The sequence below is a fragment of the Artemia sp. Qi Xiang Cuo genome, chromosome 20, assembly GCF_049724085.1.
Source record: "Artemia sp. Qi Xiang Cuo chromosome 20, ASM4972408v1, whole genome shotgun sequence".
Taxonomy (NCBI): domain Eukaryota; kingdom Metazoa; phylum Arthropoda; class Branchiopoda; order Anostraca; family Artemiidae; genus Artemia; species Artemia sp. Qi Xiang Cuo.
The window spans coordinates 29405746-29425043 of record NC_142813.1 but is presented as its reverse complement, the minus strand read 5'-3'; the positions used below and the strand labels follow the sequence as shown (position 1 = coordinate 29425043).

At 33.9% G+C, this 19298-nt stretch overlaps 1 protein-coding gene across 4 annotated transcripts in view; it reads left to right on the top strand.

Moving 5' to 3' along the window:
* The first annotated feature begins 1376 nt into the window (after positions 1-1376).
* LOC148940066 (double-stranded RNA-specific adenosine deaminase-like) overlaps positions 1377-19298 on the top strand; it is a 123278-nt gene continuing 105356 nt past the window's right edge. For all 4 annotated transcript variants that reach the window (XM_089105931.1, XM_089105929.1, XM_089105927.1 and 1 more), the window contains exons 1-2: positions 1377-1502; positions 16579-16667. In XM_089105931.1, the coding sequence (XP_088962057.1) occupies positions 1435-1502; positions 16579-16667 (157 nt within the window). In that variant the 5' untranslated portion in view covers positions 1377-1434. The remainder of the gene's footprint in view (positions 1503-16578; positions 16668-19298) is intronic.

The window sequence follows — 19298 nt, the reverse complement described above, 5'->3', positions numbered from 1 at the left end:
TTAGAAGCCAAAAAGAGTCTATTTCGGCTACTAGGTGCTGTGTTTAAAAGAAAAAGGCTCCAATCAAAGATAACTGAATTTTGAAGAGAAAATTTGATCATTTTGATATAATTCTTGAATAATAAATTTATTTGCTTTTTTAGTTACATATTATCTATATAACTTTTGTGGCGATTTAAAATTTACCCTTTCTTTAACTAAAAGTTTAGAAGTTTTATTTATTACACTTTAGGGTATTCTTACCAGTATTTTAATAAAACCGAAATAAATTTAGAGAGCAAGGCCGTAAAATTGATAATATCTAATGTTACCTCAAAGGCAGAACGCACGTAGCTTTTTTGGCGTCAATTTGAGCTTGAAATTTTTTTCTGTTTTCGGCCCCAATTTAAAAGAACGGCACCGAATTTCATCGTGATCGTAAATACAAGACATAATCAACCGTTTCCTTCTCCTTAGAAAGAAAATAAAACGAGCTAAATAATTATATTAAGGTGAAATTATAAAGGTGAAATTATTTTATAATATAAGAACTTCATAATTAATAATGAAAGACTTAAAAATTTAATTACAGATTTTTAATGAAATAAAATTTTAAAAATAATTAAAATTTTAATAATAAAAGAGCTAAACAATAAGTTGAGATCAATCATGCAACTATTGATAACTCTAGTTGACAATTGGTGTCTATGATATTTAATTTTGAAAATTTCTCGCAAATGGTATCGTTTTTGTACCGCTATCGCTTGCCCACTGAGCTGCTGAAATCGGTGCCCAAAAAATCTACGTGTGTCAGGCCTTTTAGTCTCTTGCATTTAGATATCAAAACCCTTTTAAATAAATATCAAACACTTGGCTTTCCATCAGTAAAAAAGAGAAGAAGAAACGGATTTGATACTAGGGATTCTAACTAATTTACTTAGATTACTTAAACTAAATTTTTGCAATAAAACAATTATCAAATCTACTTACAAAATCTTGTTGAATTGACACTGAAAATTTAAAATATTTAAATATTACTAAAACTTCTATTATAAACCTTCTAATAGTTAGGCTGTAATAAGGGAGGCTTTTGAATAAATTGAGAGGGAGGAGGAGTTTGTGTAGCTGTGTTGGGCTCAGGCGACTTGGTGATGCAATAAGTTGCTAATAGTAGTAGCAATAGTAAATTCTGCCAAGCTCCACGTAAGATGCGGTAACTTTTATTTATGTTGTTTTTCCAAAATGTGGAAAAATGAAGGGTTTTTTGGGGGGAAATTTCAATGGCAGAGATTTTAAAATGTTCTTCCGAAAAAAACAGGGATTTTTATGAATGTATCGTCGTTTAAACCTGACATCTATTTTTAACTTTTTTATAGATAGCGAATCTTTAATCCAAATTTAAAGTGAACATCAGTCATATCACATACATATCTGTGATCTGGAATATACCGCATTATGCCCCTTAAAAAGAATCCTGTTAGTTTGCTTCAAGAGATTTCTGTTCGAAGAAGATATATTATGAGGTAGAGGATATAAAAGCTTTTCAATTTACATCACTTTCAGTTTATATTTGGCTAAACACTTGGCTACTTCCCAAAGCTAAGCTAGTAATTTTATAGCCTAGGCTAATTTTCACAGAGGCATCTTTTTCTTATTTATTTACAGATTTTTAAATATGGTCCAGGCATAGATAAGCCCCTTCAGATAAGTAATCATGTTAAGAAAACACTCTTAGCCTACTTCATAATATGCAGAATAGGCCTAGTTGGTAACTTTGTAGTAGGCCACATAATTTAGCTAAGATGAAAGTGAAAACATTTTTCATGCCTTTTAAAGGCATCATTTTTGAGCCCTTAAAGGGGCCCCAAAGATATTTTGTTTTTGTAACCACACTAAGAAGTTGTCAACAATGGGACTCCACCCTTTGACTATTGTAAAAAATTAGTTTATAAGCTTATATAGAATGGTACTATCCAATCTCCTTATAATTAAAAACATTTTAGTCATCTAGTTGGACAATTTAACCCATCTGTATAGGAAAAATCTAAGTTTGCCAACTAGTTGACAAATAACTTCACACCAGGAAAACTTTCATTTTCCAACTAGTTGACTAATAACTTCTCCCCAGCAGCACTTAAATTTGCCAACTAGTTGACAATAAATGTTGCACCAGCAAAACTTTCCTTTTCCAACTAGTTGACTAATAGCTTCTCTGTCAATATATACGAAATCATATTATTGAGTTAGGACTAAAGTGAATACACCATTCGATGCCTTTTTTTATGCTGATTACGAATATAATAAGCATTTCTATCGGAAATGAATTTCAGCCCCCCGTCCCCCTATATATGCCAATTCAGGGTTAGGTTAGGTTGTGTTAGGTTAGGTATAGCCTATATAGGGGGGGGGGCTAAAATTCATTTCCGATAGAAATGCTTATTATATTTATAATCAGCATAAAAAGGCAGGTCAATATATACCAAATCATACTATTGAGTTTCAACTAAATCGAGAGCACCATTCCATGCCTTTTTTTATGCTTATTGTAAACATAATAAGATTTTCCCGTAAAAATGACCTTCAGCCCCCCCCCCTATATAGGCGCTTACTACCCTAAACTAATCCTGAATGGGCCTATATAGGGGGGGGGGCTAAAGTTAATTTCTGATAGAAATGCTTATTATATTTGTAATCAGCATAAAAAAAGGCATTGAATGGTGTATTCACTTTATTTGAAACTCAATAATATGATTTGGTATATATTGACCAACTTCTCCCCAGCAAAACTTTCATTTTCCAACTAGTTGACTAATAACTTCTCCCCAGCAAAATTTAAATTTGCCAACTAGTTGACAATAAATGTTGCCCCAGCAAAACTTTCCTTTTCCAACTAGTTGACTAAGAACTTCTCCCATGCATACTCTTTCTCTCTCTTTCACTATTTCTGTAACAATTTTCTCTTTTCAAAGTATGTGTCTTCCTATTACCTTAAATTACCTTAAATCGCACTTGCTAGCGATATGGACGAGTCCAGTGTACGCCAGTTAGTGATGATAGGGCCGCGGGACATCAGCTTCATCCCATTGCGTTAGCCATAGTTTGGTTTCCCATTCCTTATCAAGATTGGCTTTGAAACTGTCAACGGATGGTGAACTCACTGTCGTTTCGCTCAGATCGTTCCAGAGGCTTATGATGCGGTAGGAGAAAAAATGGTTCCTCTTCCTTGTATTAGCACGCTTCTGAAAAAGCTTTGCTGAATGACCCCTGGTTCTTGACAACTGGGCAGGCTGAAAGAGGTCCTTGTCGTCAGACTTTAGCAGTTTGTAGGTCATTATCATATCACCTCTTCGCCGACGGTATGTCAGAGTTGGTAGCTTGAGGCTCTGCAGTCGGCATTCATACTCTTTGTCTCTGAGCCCCTTTACTCATTTTGACACCCGTCTTTGGACAGACTCGAGAGCCATCTGGTCTGTTTTATTAATTGGCGTGGCGACACACATTCCAAATTCTAATCTTGGTCTCACCAGGCTCTTGTAAAGTTTTGTGATTATTACAGGGGATCTACTTGTCATTGTACGTTTGATGAGACCGAGAGTTTGGTTCGCCTTTGCTACTGCAGCTTGGGTGTGGCAGTTGAAATTAAGGTCTTCGTCTACAATAACCCCCAGATCTCTTTCAGAGGGACTCTCAGAGAGTGGCTGTCTCACACCAGCATTTGCTGACATCAAGTATTGCCATTGTGGGTTATTTCTTCCAAAATGGAGAACCTTGCACTTTTCAACATTAAACTTGAGCCTCCATATCTTGGCCCATTTGCCAAAGCTGTCAAGATCTGACTGTATTGAGGTCACACCTTGCTGAGTTTCGACAGGACCAATGAGCTTCGAGTCGTCGGCGTACAGGCTAAGCTTGCTTGTAACGGTTCTTGGAGCGTCATTAATATATACATTGAAGAGTGTAGGTCCCAAAACTGTTCCTTGAGGAACCCCGCTTAAGACCTCAGCTATTTCGGAGTAGTAAGCTCAGCCACCTTCACCAAAAACTCTGACCTGCTGCTTTCTTCTCTTTAGGAAAGACGTGATCCAGTCCACCACTTCCTCTTGAATTCCAATTGCCTTCAGTTTCAAATGAAGCCTTTGATGGCAGACTTTATCAAAGGCTTTAGCAAAGTCTAGGAAGACCATATCCACTGGGAGACCTTGGTCGAGGAGCTCAGTTATGTAATTATATGAGTCAATCAGATTGGTTTTGACTGATCTGCCTGGTTGGAAACCCTGTTGTTGTTTTGATAGAAGGTTATTTGTGATCAAATGTCTAAGAACGGCAGTATTGACAATACCTTCTAGGATTTTCTCAACAGCAGACGTAATACTGATTGGCCGATAACTGCAAGCTTTGCTCTTGTCTCCTCCTTTATGTATTGGCGAGATATGGGCTACTTTCCAGTCCAATGGTATGACTTTAGTGTCAATAGATTGCTGGAAGAGTCTTGAGAGGGGTATTGCTAGTTGGGAATGAGCTTCCTTTAAGAGTCGTGGATGTATGCCATCAGGCCCAACAGACTTATTTGGATTAAGCTTTTTAAGACGAGATTCGAGCTCAGCCTGATCCACTCTTATTGGTGACATTTGAGTGGTGATTTCGTAGCATGGTGGGGTTGGCAGGGGGCTTTGTCTGCGGGTGTGAAGACTGATGTAAACTGGTGGTTCAAGGCATCAGCAATTTCTTGGGGGTCGTTTGACTGGGCTCCATTACAAACCAGCTCCGAAACCGTGTGTCTACCAGGCTTATGTGCTGAGGCATAATTCCAGAACTTCTTGGGATTGGTTTTGAGGTTGCTGCTATGGCCTCCTCGTATTTATCTATCAGTTCTCTGGACAGGGCTCGAACTTTGTTCCTTGCTGCTTTGAACTTTACCAGGTAGTCCGTTCTGTGGGGGTCCTGATTTGTGAGCTTCGACAGTTTCTTCTTCTTGTTCCTTGCAGTTTTCATTTCTCTGGTCATAAAGGGAAGAGTTTTCGGTTTTCGTCTCCATGTGGTAGTTGTATTTCTACTGACGGTGTCTAACAACATATTTTTCATTTTCTCCCACGTGTCCTCTACCTCCATCGTTTCGACAAATGACCAATCGCACTGACAGAGTTCACGCCTGATTTGATTGTAGTTTGTATACACATGTCTGGTTAGATTCGATGTCTGTGGGTACAATCGAAATCGGCATTTTATAGCTATGTGATCACTATTTCCAAATGGGGGTTGCGATTCTATATCAATGAGTGACTCAGGATCATTTACCAAAACGAGATCAAGGAGTGAAGGATTCTGTCCCTCTCGATAAACAGCTTCATCTGCTACTAATTTAGCTGTGCAAGCAAAATCATCATTAAATGGCTCCATTAGCTCCAAATCTCCACTTTTGAATCAAAATCAAAGTACAGAGCCATTATCTCATTCAAATGACGTTTTTATTGACATTCCTGCTAATGATTACAATGAAGTTAGCACGGATTTGCCCTCACCTAGAAGTATTTCTTCAAAAGATGTTGATAGAAATATGCTTGTGAAAAGTGAATTTAGAAGTGATATTAAATTTTTACAAGAATAAAATTATATTTTACAGTTTATTGCTGTAATTCTTAGCAATATAAAACTATATAATGTGGTAGAATTAAATATTTACGTTTGGTGACTTGAGAACATTGTCGACTTCTTATAGCAACACATTATTTATTTTGTTTGTTCTCAGTGGTTGCATTTCCATTTCCTCCTTGTAAAATTGGTTTACAGCACAGATGAGATTCAAGTATGTCAAAACTTTCCTTTTCCAACTAGTTGACTAATAACTTCTCCCCAGCAAAATTTAATTTTGCCAACTAGCTGACTAATAACTTCTCCCCAGCAAAACTTAATTTTGCTATCTAGCTGGAAAGAAATTTTGCCCCAGAAAACAATTCATTTTCCAACTAGTTGAATAATAATAGTTAGAATTTATTCTGAATAGCGTCAAATATGTTAATAATAAAGGGTTTTTTCAAATTTAATTATCATTATTGTTACTATTCAGTTACAACTTCTGTCTCTCTCACTATCTCCCTCTTAATGTTAGAGGTACTTTGAGTTATATATTGTGCTTTGAAGACAGAGATTTTTTTTTATTAATTCCCAGGATAATTAGTCTTATAATACCTGGTCCCAAAAGTCAGATTGAATTTGTCAAAGCTTGGAGGTTTATTCCTCCTGTCTGTTAAAGAAAATGGATGCATATTTTAAGTTTTGTTAATTTCTATCTTGCATTTAATGGACATAAATTGTGCATGTTCCTTCATTGATCTGTCTTTGTTCCTTTACTGGAGGAATATTTTGTCTCATTTTTAATTTTTTGGTAAAATTCTACTTTAGCTACTTTTGGCTGTCTTGGAAAGGGGTTATGTTAGGAAAATGAAACTTTCAGGGATGGGTCTATAAGCTAGACTATGTCTTGGGAAGGAATTTTGAAGAACCTACCTCCACTCCTTCTCTCTCTAGAGGGTCTTGACCTTTGATGACCTTTAAAAATCTGTGTGTTATAAAAGTGAAACCTTGCAAAATAGATTATCTGCTTAAATGAAGTACAACACAAATTTTTTCATCTTCATAACTTTGCTCAAACCTAATTTATAAGGTTTTAAAGATATGTAAATACATTTCCTGAATTTTTGAAAAAAAAACATAGATTTGCCAACTAGTCGACTAATAACTTCTCCCCAGCAAAACTTTCCTTTTCCAACTAGTTGACTAATAACTTTGCCCCAGAAAAATCTAAATTTGCCAACTAGTTGACTAATAACTTCTCCCCAGCAAAACTTAATTTTGCCATCTAGCTGGAAAGAAACATTGCCCCAGGAAACAATTTATTTTCCAACTAGTTGACTAATAATAGTTGGAATATATTGTGAATAGCATAAAATACGTTAATAATATAGGTTTTTTTTTTCAAATTTAATTATCACTATAGTTACTATTCAGTTACAACTTCTGTCTCTCTCCCTGTCTCCCTCTTAATGGGAGATGTAATTTGAGTTATATATTGGGCTTTGAAGCCAGGGATTTTTTGAATTTGTCAAAGCTTGGAGGGTTATTCCTCCTGTCTGTTAAAGAAAACAGATGCATATTTGAAGTTCATTTCTATCTTGCATTTAATGGACATAAATTGTGTATGTTCCTTCATTGATCTGTCTTTTTTCCTTTACTGGAGGAATATTTTTGTCTCATTTTTAGAATTTGTAATTAATTTTTTGGTAAAATTCTACTTTAGCTACTTTTGACTATTTCGGAAAGGGGTTATGTTAGGAAAATGAAACATTCAGGGATGGGTCTATGGGCTAAATTATGTCCCAGGAAGGTATTTTGAAGTACCTACCTCCACCCCTTCTCCCTCTAGAGGGTCCTGACCTTTGATGACCTTTTAAAATATGTGTGTTATAAAAGTGAAACCTTGCAATATAGCTCATCTGCTTAAATGAAGTACAGCAATAATTTTTTCCTCTTCATAAATTTGCTCAAACCTAATTTATAAGGTTTTAAAGATATGTAAATACATTTCCTAAATCTTGAAAAAAATTAACATAAATTTGCCAACTAGTTGGCTAATAACTTCTCCCCACCAAAACTTTCATTTTCCAACTAGTTGACTTATAACTTATCCACATAAAAATTTAATTTTGCCAACTAGATGACAATAAATGTTGCCCAAGCAATAATTTCCTTTTCCAACTAGCTGACTAATAACTTCTCCACAGCTAAGCCTAATTTTTCCAACTAGTTGACTAATAACTTCTCCTCAGCAAAACTTGATTTTGCAAACTAGCTGGAAAGAAATATTGCCCCAAAAAACAATTTATTTTCCAACTAGTTGACTAGCAACTTTTCCCCAGCAATACTTTCTTTATCCAACTAGCTAGAAACAAACTTACGCTATAAACACTTTTGTTAGCCATCTATTTTGCAAGTAACTTTTCCTCAGAATAATTTCTTAGCTAACGACGTGACGTAAAGAGAGAAAAAACACATACTATCCCCGGTCCAATGAAAATTGGCAGTTTTGCTTTTAACAAATGGGCTACAGCTAAGGTAAATCAAACAACTGAATTTAGGGGTAAATAGTCTTGAAGATAGTCTAACAGTTTTACCCCAGGTTCACAGAGATGCAATTTCACGTAAAAATGCACATTTTTGTGAAACCTGCCAAGTTCCATTCATTGTCTGATGTCCATTTCTGCAATTGTTCTAATATATATAAATGTATATATATATATATATATATATATATATATATATGTATATATATATATATATATATATATATATATAAATTATCCAAAAGTTTCCTGAGAGCGGGCTCTTTAGATTAGTTTTAAAGGGATCCCTTAAAATCTTCTTTAAACCCTCTTCTTTTAGTGTCCGATGTGGAAATCCACAAGGTTCAGTGCTAAGCCCCTACTTATGTCCCTTATGTACCTACCGTACGTCATTTGCTGGTGACACTGCATTTTCACTAACATCATCTAGTGTGAATCTTTTGATTAAAAAGGCTAATAGAACCCTGGGTGAACTGGTGCCCTGGATAAACCCCTAATGTCTCAGAAAATAAGATTTATATGAATAGCGTAGCTTTAAATCAACTTTCTAAAACCAATTATTTAGGTTTTACCATGATTGTAACTTGAACATGGATACTGCATATAAATTTAGGTATAAATATATATTAGGTTAGGTATAAATATACCTAACCTAACCTAATCTGATAATTATATTTGAAAAAAACCTATATTATTAACATATTTTATGCTATTCACAATAAATCCTAACTCTTATTAGTCAACTAGTTGGAAAATGAATTGTTTTCTGGGGCAATGTTTCTTTCCAGCTAGATGGCAAAATTAAGTTTTGCTGGGGAGAAGTTATTAGTCAGCTAGTTGGCAAAATTAAATTTTTCTGGGGAGAAGTTATTAGTCAACTAATTGGAAAAGGAAAGTTTTGCCGGGGATAATTTCTTAGTCATATATTTGGAATTTTTATGTTTTTTTTTTCAAAATTTATGAAATGTATTTACGATTATTTAAAAAATTATAACTTAGGTTCGAGCAATGTTAAGAATAAGAAAACATTATTGCTGTAATTAATTTAAGCAGATGAGCTATATTTAAAGGTTTCACTTTTATTACACACATATTTTTAAAGGTCATCATAGGTCAGGACCCTCTAGAGGGAGAAGGGGTGGAGGTAGGTACTTGAAAATACCTTCCCTGGACATACTTTAGCCCATAGACCCATCCCTGAAAGTTTCATTGTCCTAACCTAACCCCTTTCCTAGATAGTCAAAAGTAGCTAAAGTAGAATTTTACCAAAACATCAATTGCAAATTCTAAAAATGAGACAAAAATATTCCTCCAGTATAAGGAACAAAGACATATCAATGAAGGAACATACACAATTTATGTCCATTAAATGCAAGATAGAAATGAACAAAACTTCAAATATGCATCTGTTTTCTTTAACAGACAGGAGGAATAACCCTCCAAGCTTTGACAAATTCAATCTGACTTTTTGGACCAGGTATTATAAGACTAATTATCCTGAGAATTAATTAAAAAAAATCCCTGGCTTCAAAGCCCAATATATAACTCAAATTACATCTCCCATTAAGAGGGAGAGAGACAGAAGTTGTAACTGAATAGTAACAATAGTGACAATTATATTTGAAAAAAACCCTATATTATTAACATATTTTATGCTATTCACAATAAATTCTAACTATTATTAGTCAACTAGTTGGAAAATGAATTGTTTTCTGGGGCAATGTTTCTTTCCAGCTAGATGGCAAAATTAAGTTTTGCTGGGGAGAAGTTATTAGTCAGCTAGTTGGCAAAATTAAATTTTTCTGGGGAGAAGTTATTAGTCAACTAGTTGGCAAATTTATGTTTGCCAACTAGTTTTGAAAAGGAAAGTTTTGATATACTCGAATCTCATCTGTGCTGTAAACCAATTTTACAAGGAGGAAATGGAAATGCAACCACTGAGAACAAAAGAAATAAAACATGTGTTGCTATAAGAAGTTGACGATGTTCTCAAGTACCCAAATGTAAATATTTGATTCTACCACATTATATAGTTTTATATTGCTAAGAAATTACAGCAATAAACTGAAAAATATAATTTTATTCTTGTAAAAATTTAATATCACTACTAAATTCACTTTTCACAAGCATATTTCTATCAACATCTTTTGAAGAAATACTCCTAGGTGAGGGCAAATCCGTGCTAACTTCATTGTAATCATTAACAGGAATGTCAATAAAAACGCCATTTGAATGAGATAATGGTTCTGTACTTTGATTTTGATTCAAAAGTGGAGATTTTGAGCTAATGGAGCCATTTAATGATGATTTTGCTCGCGCAGCTAAGTTAGCAGCATATGAAGCTGTTTTCTTTGCCTAAAAAAACAAAACAAAAAAACAATATAAGCGACTAATAGGAAGACAGTAGTTTGAAAAGAGAAAAGTGTTACAGAAATAGTGAAAGAGAGAGAGAGATAGAGAGACAGAGTATGCATGGGAGAAGTTATTAATCAACTAGTTGGAAAAGGAAAGTTTTGCTGGGGCAACATTTACTGTCAACTAGTTGGCAAATTTAAGTGTTGCCAGGGAGAAGTGATTAGTCAACTAGTTGGAAAATGAAAGTTTTGTTGGGGAGAAGTTATTAGTCAACTAGTTGGAAAAGGAAAGTTTTGCTGGGGCAACATTTATTGTCAACTAGTTGGCAAATTTAAGTGTTGCTGGGGAGAAGTTATGAGTCAACTAGTTGGAAAATGACAGTTTTGCTGGGGTGAAGTTATTAGTCAACTAGTTGGCAAATTTAGATTTTTCCTATACAGATGGGTTAAATTTTCCAACTAGATGACTAAAATGTTTTTAATTATAAGGAGATTGGATAGTACCATTCTATATAAGCTTATAAACTAATTTTTTCCAATAGTCAAAGAGTGGATATCCATTAACAGAAAGCTGATTTTCTTCTGATTCTAGAAATGTAACTTTTATTGCTTGATATTTATTCTATAAATAACAAATATTTAAATATATTTTTTCTTTTCAATTGCTTTTCAAAACAGAGACTACATTTCCAATTTATGCTGACAAATCATTGGTGAAAATTTGACCAAGAAGGTGGGGTTCTAGTTACTGCCCTCACATTGCATCATGCTGTAGTAAAAAGGGGTGGTCCAAAACCCCATTGCTAACTTTCTGGAATGCCAAAGAAAAGTGGTCTTTCCCAAAAAGAGTTCTTTAACCCTGGTTAAGTTATTGAAAAGTGGTTAAAAACATATCACTAGTTTATAAATAAGTTGTTCAAGAATAACATATTCCAAAAATACTTAGGCATATTTACAACAATTTAAACCTCATTTATTAGGCAACTCACATATAAACCATTTTCTGAAATGTAGGCTTAACTTAAATTCAACTCAAATATAAAATGTTTTCCTACCATTTCAAGTTTTTCAAATGCTGTTGACAAAAATAGTGCTGATTTTTGTAATTTAAAACTTTGCTGTTGACAATTAATGGTATATTCCAATTCAGAGTATATTTTTGCACATTCGGGGGTGGGGTGGGTAAATTTCATGGCAACTTTGCAGTTGGCCATATGATTTAGCTAGGATGGAAGTGAAAACATCATTTGATGTTTTTTTATGCTCTTTCATTGCTATTATAAAGTACCTTCACACTTTTAAGGGCTCAAGATGCAACTAGCCCCAGAAGCAATTCTTGAATTTCAAAAGAGCATAAAAAAGGCATCAAATGAAATTTTCACTTTCATCTTAGCTAAATTATGTGGCCCACTACAAATTTACCAAATAGTCATGGTTAACACATTGCACTGGGGAACCTTTATCTTCACTTCTTTCATTGTTCACAATTTGGTAAAATTCTAGTTTAGCTACTTTTCACTACCTTGGAAAGAGGCTAGTTTAGGAAAACAAAACTTTCAGTAATGAATCCAAGGCCAAAAATTCTCTGGCAAGGTATTGCCAAGCTTCTATGTTAACCCTCTTCTAATTTCTAAGTCTTAAAATTTGCCCAATTGACAGGTCTATACCTATTGAGACTTTGATAAAACAATATTTTACCTTAATTTTTGGTTATTAGTTTATTTTTATCTGGTTTTAGTTCTTAGTATTCAATTCCTGCTATTTGAGTAGAATTTTAAGCAATATCAATGGTTTTTTTCTAAATATAAGAGATGTATTTACAGATCTTTGAAAGCTCATAAATTGGGATTGAGTGAAGCTGAAAACCATTTTCTTTTACTTCATTTAAGCAGCTAGATCTATTTTGCAAGGTTTTGCTTTTATAACACAGAGATTTTCAAAGGTCATCAAAGGTCACTGCCCACTAGAGAGAGAAGAAGTGGAGGTATATACTTCAAATATCTTCCTAGGACATGCTTTGGTACTTGTCTATTATATAAAACACACTTGAGAAGTGAAGTTTGGCAAATGCTAATGAAAAAAAAAACAAAATATGATGAAAATAGAATACTTTATTAGAAAAATTGTGCCTTATTAGCAAGAAATGTCCTAAAAAATTGTGTTAAAATGAACTTGTCCTTCTGCCTTTACTGCTGCCTGCCACATGTACTCTAATAAGTACAAATGGAAATGATGGCAGGATCTACATTGATGCTGTTTGTTCCTCCACTTTGTAGAACCCCACATTCTCTACTTTTTTGGCAGAGGTGCTGGTTTCTGGATTAATAAAATTATTTTTGTGGCTCACTTTCAAATGAGTGAAACCTGCTTGTTCCCAACAGTCTGAAATGATTCTCGATTGTCCTTGGGAAATCCCAAATCTGAATTTGAACATCCATGGTGAGACACTACATTCTATCACTAGTCAGAGCAAACTAATGGGTGTCCTCAAGAATTATGTTAATAATGAACTAGGTCAAGAATTATGTTATTAATGAATTTTTCTTTGTCTTTGAGATGGTCAGCTGATGCCAAGGCATCAGCAATGACCTTCACAATTTTGCTAATAAAGTATTCTACTTTCATTATATTTTATTGTCACCAAACTTCACTTCTTGAGTGTGTTTTATGTAATAGACAAGTACCCATACTTTAGTCTGTAGACCCATCCTTGAAAGTTTCATGTTCCTAACCTAATCCCTTTAAAGCACCATCTAAATAATTAGATGGTGCTAATAGGGTTTAATTTGGATTTGAAAATAGAGAAAATGCTTATTTTTCAGTAATATGCTAAAGAAGTGAAGGTAAAGATATTAGGCTAGGCTTTATACAAAAGTTCTACTGATTTAATGCAGCTGGGGTACAATTATAAGGACAATGGTAATTATACATGGTAAAGGAGTTACAAGATAAGGTAAAGGGGGGCATCCTATAGGAAGAAGATCTGTCTAAAATAACACCTGAATCATGTGGAAATTACTAGAATACATCTATAATTTTTCTGAATCCAGGGATGAGTATCATTCTTAAAGTATTTTTATACAAAAGTTATGTTAAAATTCTAGACAAGCTACTTTTTGCTATCTTAGAAAGTGGTTAGGTTAGGAAAATGAAACCTTCAGTAATGAATCCATGGCCAAAACATAGCCTACTCTGGGAAGGTATTGCCAAGCTACTATATTAACCTGCTTCTGATTTGTATGTTTTAGAAAGTTGCCTAGGTTCCTTGACAGGTAGGCTACCTTATTTTTTTTAATGTTATACCTTAATTTAGTTTTCATTTTCTTTTTCTCTGGTCTTAGTTTTGAAAATGCAATTCATGTTGTTTGTGTGGAATTTTAAGCTATATCAATGGGTTTTTTTTTAATTTAGGAAATATATTTGCAGATTGTTCAAATCTCATAAATTGGTATTGAGTAAAGTTGTGAAGCTAAAAATACTTTTCTTGTACTTCATTTAAGCAGAAGATCTATTTTGCAAGGCTTCACTTTTATAAAACAAAGATTTTTAAAGTTCACTGAAGGTCAATGCCCTCTAGAGGGAGAAGGAGTAGAGATATGTACCTCAAAATACCCTCTCAGGACATGCTTTAGTGTGTAGATCCATCCCCAAAAGTTTTATTTTCCAAACCTAACCACTTTCCAATATAGTAAATAGAATTTCACCAAAGTTATATTTGAACATAATCTCTGGGGGCATTGGTAGAGGGGTGGTGCCCCCTCAGACTTAAGACATCATTGTATTTGACAATTATAGTACCTAAGCTATGAAGAACTACTATTCAAACTGAATATGTCCACCCTGAAATATAGACAAATGAGAAAAGACCAAATACAACTGTACAAAGTAAAGCATGACTTGTGGAAACTGTCTTTCCAGAAATATTTTCACCCTTCCAAAATAAATATTACAAGAGGACACCATGAAAAAATATTGAAACCTGTAACAGTAAATAGATGAAGGGCCAATTTTTGGAGAGTCCAAGCAGTTACTGACTGGAACTCACTCCTAGAAATAGTTGTGAAAACTGAAACTTTAAATGGTTTCAAAAACGGCCTGGATTTGTTTTGGAGAGAACATTTTTACACTGATGACTCATAGACTAGGGTAAGGGAGACCCTACCTTGGTCTAAATTGCAGAATTCAGATAGCCTTTGTCTCAGAATCATGACTTTGATGAACCAACTGACAGTCATCTAGAGACTACTGAAACAGGGACGTGTCCCTAATGGCACTGAGGATCCTGTAAATTAAGTAAAAGTAAATGCTGCCCCCCCCCACTGTTATTTTTTAGAGGAGGAAGGCCAGCATGTTAAATCTTGTTTGAAATGGTGTAATGAGAAGATTTTCAATCTGTATAACTTAAGCACCAAATTATACCATTGGCTTCTCTAACAACCTCACTCCCTCATTCTTGCAAATTTTGATACTTTAATTTTATTAAAGAGGTAAGCATTCACAGTTAAGTAGCAAGATACACCAAAGACACCATGCTTTGCCAGGTTACCAAATTGCCACATTCAAAATATCTTGAGAATGATTTGGTGTGTAAAATTAAAACTTTAATGGAGAAATTTGAAACTTTCAGAAAGGGTTGAGATGGGGGAATGGACCTTGAATCTGGTTTAGGCTGAGGGGCATAGGGAAAAATTCTAAGGGCACTGTCTCCAATCTGTTATTTAGCCCCTTTAAACCTTTTGGTATTATTAGCCCCTGTTGGAATAGAATGTATTACTGGTGGAGTAACAATATAGATGAAAACAAACATTGTGTATCCAGGTTGTCAAATTTTGTATCTGCATCATCTCAGAAACTGCTATGAGATTGAGTCAAAATTTTCAGGCAATATTATGGGGTTAAGTAAATAAAGGACTTAGTCATTTTGGGTGGGGCAGCGATAAATTATTTGCAATATCTTAGAACTTCTTAGGAGGCATCAAGTTGAAACTTTAGTATGTGGGGAAGGGAGAAAGAAATGAAATGAAATTAGTTCATTTTAGGATTTATTTATTCATCCATAGTAGTATCTTTAATCCTTATATTTTATGTGATATTCATTTTAATTTATGTCTATTTTGGGTCCCATTTATTCCTTGATGATAATTGCTGCTGGTCTTAAATTTCAGTTATTATATGACTATATTTCTGCTCATCTTGGGTTTTAATATGTTTTTTTTTTCTTAGCTCTACTTTTCTTTTTGATTTTTTTTTAATTATTCACTACTAAGAAGCAAGTATAGGGACCCCTCTCCCCCCAATCTCTTTAGCAATGGAAAAACTATTAAAGGAGGTATAAGTTTTGGAGGTACATTTGATACTGTTCCTCTACCTCAGCCCAAAAGGCAAAAAGTGAAATCACAAACTCAACAAAATTACAGAAGTAAATGATTTGTAAATGTAGATGGCATAGCTTTCATACAATTTGGACCTGTTCCTTTGTCAGGTTCCTAAACTTTCCCATTTTAAGAAAAGATTTTGGCAATGGGGCTAAATAACTATCATGAGCACTTTCAGATTTTAATTTCAATTTGTTTTGAAGCTGCCAGCTGTTTGTTAGCTTAAATGGAGCTATCCACTCAAAAGCAGAGACACAGCTTGAAGAAACAGAAGCTTGCCAGCACAGCCTCATATACTCCTTTACGACATAGATTATAAAAATCCAGATCAGCTGACACATTTCTGGCTCTTGCTCAAAGACATGGGAAACAATCCTTTTTGGCCCCAGGCAAGAATTATAGACAACTTTCCAAAATATGACATCAAATTCACCAGTTTGACTGGATGTTCTGTAGAAACTACAGAGCTCTCAATAAAGCATAGGAAATTTTCAATAAAGCATATGAAAATTGAAATTTTCTATTATAAAAGTAGGGAATTGTTGAAGTAGAGAGGGAGGGGGGGGTGGTGGTATTTCTCTCTCATATACAGGATAATGTGTGTTTATTTTAGTATTAGATGTTATTGTTTGGTTTATTTGAAAAGAAAGTTTTCTTAGTTTAATCAAGACTCAGTGCTTCTGTTTTGCTGTATATCTTTACTTTTTGAACTCTTATGAAATTTTTGTCATTAGCCTACTTTTTACTTTTTAGAGACACTTTGTTAGAAGAACACGGTGAGGGTCATGAAAAGAAATTTGAGATATTATTGGTACTTGACGGTTCTCCTGGTTGCCTTACTGGTAAGTTCTTTTAAAACTTAAAAAAAGTTGTTAAAGGAAATATTATCTTAGATTATTAATCTGTAAAAAATTGTTTGATATGGTTGAATGAAGGATTGTGGAAAAATTAATTTTCAAAGCATAAATGTCCATTTTTCTAAAGTATTATTTTATGTTTTATTATTTTTTGTATTTGTATGCTTTTACTGTTGAAAGGGCTCACTTCAATTCCTTTCTTGAATTCCTGTAATAAGATTAGAAAGATAACCAACTGCTGATAAAGCTGGTAGTAAAGCTTGAAAATGATAGATAGGCCTTCTTGTTAAGGCTAATACCTGGCTCCTTGTAGACGGTCTTGGAATATGCACTATATCGCCCTTCTTGAGGTGTTTGAGGCACCAAAATGTGTATGCATAACAGCAAGGAGAGTAGTTAAAGAGTTACTAATTTTTAGCGCTTTAACCTTGTAAATAGTAACTAGTTAGTGATCTGACAGATTTTTCTTACAAAGTTGTTTTTTAAAAAAGACCTTTAATATATACCTGAACAAAACAATATCAAGTTGAGTCCAGAGTATTTAGGTGTTTTAGAAAATATATGTGTTTTTTCAAGACATATTCTAAAATGCCAAAGAAGGACCTCAGGGTGTTTTAATGTCTAGACTTTACTACTTTAAAATTAAAAAATTGAGACCTCAGAACCAACAATGCTGTTAGGCAACTCATGAGAAGTTGCTTTTGGTTAAGAGATTTGACATAAGCTAACTTTAATCCAGAGGAGCCTCAGGTGGCTTGGTGCTTTGGTGAGTCATTAGTATTAGTAGTAACTTTAATCCCCCAAAGAAAGAGTTTCTTTTGGCTAGAATCCTGCTAAAAATGTATAAAGCATACTTTTGTTGAAAACATATGTACCCGGTATTTCATTAACTACTTTCAGCAACAAAGGAATGCTAACTGGGGTTCAGTTTGTGTTCATTAAAACTTGAAACAAACAAAAATTGCCCTATGCATGAGGTAGGCTCTTCCCCTCAATACCCATTCTTGACTTGTGCTTAACTGAAATCACTTTAGAATACAACAAGAACAGTTAGTAGTTGCAGTTTTATTATTTACCAATTGAATTTAAAAACCTTTGAAATCGACATTGAACTGTATAAACGTATAGAAATAAATACAAAAAATTTAATTCAGGAAACATTGTGCTACAAATAAATTTATCCTATTGTTTTTGCATGGAGCATTGATTTTTGAATCATTGAGATAAAACACTCAAATTTTAGCATACAGATTAGGGGGACAGGGGGGCTATATTTAGTTTTTAATGTTGTTTATAACTTTTACCTGAAAAAACTTTCATTTTCATTGAATTTATGTTTATTTTTTTATCATATGTAGAGTTACCCTACATACTAGTCGGGCTGCCGCCGCTTGATCTCCCGTTCTTTGCAGTAAAGTGCCAGTTTGATGCAAGAATAGGTCAAAAATAGAATGCAAAACATGTCACTAAATATGAGGGAGACTGCAAGCCCCAGTTCTTTACTGCTAGATCAACCTTTTATCACAATGCATGTACAGTTAAACTCTCATTTTCTCTCAAAATGCTATTCCAGAATAAGGGAGAACTCACCACATCATCATACAAAGTGCATGATTAGAGTGAATATATTTCACCAAACAAAGGAATCGTGGGTGTAATCATCTCCCCCCCCCCTTGTTCGTATAGATCTGAAGCATATGACTTGGAAAGTCTGAATTGTGACAAAAGACATAGGCTTCCATCCCCCCTAATCCACCGAATTTCCTCTAATAGATGGGAAGTAACTACGCAATAGCCTACTACATAATACTAGTATTAATTACAGCATAATCAATATCTGCTTATTTCTTTAAAAAATATGGTTTTATGTTGTTGACCCTAACTGCCATCTAGAAAGTTTGCAACTTTGACTTTCAACGGTGGCTAAAAACATGGCAGACTACAGTACCTACTTTTAAAGTTATTTTACAACTTTTTTTTCTAAAATGCCTTAAGAAAGTAGTTTTTGTTTGTGTTTACTCTTTTTTTTTCTATGACTTGGATTACCATAACAAGTCTTTTTAGAACAGCATCTTTTTTCCTTTATTAATTAAAAAAACTTTTTCCACAAAATAAGTTTTTCAAAGAAAAGTAAAGAACTCCATTAAACAAAAAAATGAACAAAAATAAAATCAAATAATCTAGCAAGCGTGAAACTACCACAAATCAGTATCGATAAATAAATGAAACCCAAAACGAACAGAAAGTACAATAATTACCCGATTCCAACTGAAAATAAGCAGCAATTAACACAAGTTAGGCACGAATTCCCTATGCATTCCCAAGGCCCGAACAAAATTTGCACTTTACTGAAAAATATAAATGTTTTTACTTTTATAACTTTAATAAATCAAATAATATTATCATTCTGATTACTAAATATCAGTATATGTATATTAAACTGACAATGCACATTCATCTGTATTTTTGTCAGTAAAGTGCAAATTATGTTCTGGCCTTGGGAATGCATAGGGGTTTTGAGCCCAACTTATGTTAATTTTTGCTCGTTTTTGAGTTTGACTCGGTTCTGTTCGTTTTGGGTTTCATTTATTTATCGATGCTGATTTGTGGTAGTTT